This window comes from Eimeria mitis, genomic scaffold (assembly GCF_000499745.2).
Source record: "Eimeria mitis Houghton genomic scaffold, Emh_scaff5073, whole genome shotgun sequence".
In the NCBI taxonomy this organism is placed as follows: domain Eukaryota; phylum Apicomplexa; class Conoidasida; order Eucoccidiorida; family Eimeriidae; genus Eimeria; species Eimeria mitis.
Window position 1 is genome coordinate 599 of NW_013573368.1, and position 756 is coordinate 1,354.

A 756-nucleotide genomic window follows, 5' to 3' on the forward strand; every position below is an offset into this window, starting at 1 on the left:
AGTTGCCTGCTGCAACTCATTCGCATCGGCCGATCCCGCTTCCAGTTGCGACTCGTTTGCACCAGCCGATATCGCTGGCTGTTGCGACTCGTTCGTGCCAGCCGATCCCGCTGCCTGTTGCGACTCCGATCCATTTTTCCGTTGTTGCCGCATGGGCAGACGCCGCCCTATCATCGCTCGAAAGTCCGGATGTGACGCCGACCCCGTGACAAGCCGAGTCGAGTAACGAGGCTGTGCTGCTGAGGTCCCTTGCTGTTGAACCATTGTAGCGAGTATATTTTCTACTCTGTTAGGCTCCCCACTACCGTGCCGAGGGTGCCGAGACAGCGCGTCTGCCACCTTATTCTTCGCTCCCTGGAGGTAGGTGATAGTGAGATCTGAGAATTCCGCAAGGAAATCCAGCCAACGTGCAGTTCTGCCCCGCAAGGGCTTCTGTGAGCTCAAGCGTTGGAGGAAGGTGAGGGCCTGGTGGTCCGTGTACACCGTAACTTTCGCACCGCGCAATAAGTGTCTCCATTTGTCTAACGCCGATATGAGTGCCAACAATTCTTGATCGTAGATTGAATACTTTTGCTGGGTTGGGGTCATTACTTGGCTAAGGAAACCGACTGGTTTGTTGTCTTGCTCTAGTACAGCTCCTACTGCATAGCCAGACGCATCCGTATAAAGGGTAAAAGGTTTAGTAAGATTCGGAACTTGCAATATCGTAAATTCGGAAAGACGTTGTTTGAGTTGTCGGACTGCTTTACTGTGCTC

General features: G+C 53.0%; 1 protein-coding gene across 1 annotated transcript in view; it reads right to left on the reverse strand.

Moving 5' to 3' along the window:
- EMH_0079620 (uncharacterized protein) overlaps nt 1-756 on the reverse strand; it is a gene marked incomplete at both ends in the record, with an annotated part of 3,428 nt that overhangs the window by 302 nt on the left and 2,370 nt on the right. Inside the window, one exon of the mRNA XM_013500150.1 lies at nt 1-754. Coding sequence (XP_013355604.1) covers nt 1-754 — 754 coding nt within the window. The remainder of the gene's footprint in view (nt 755-756) is intronic.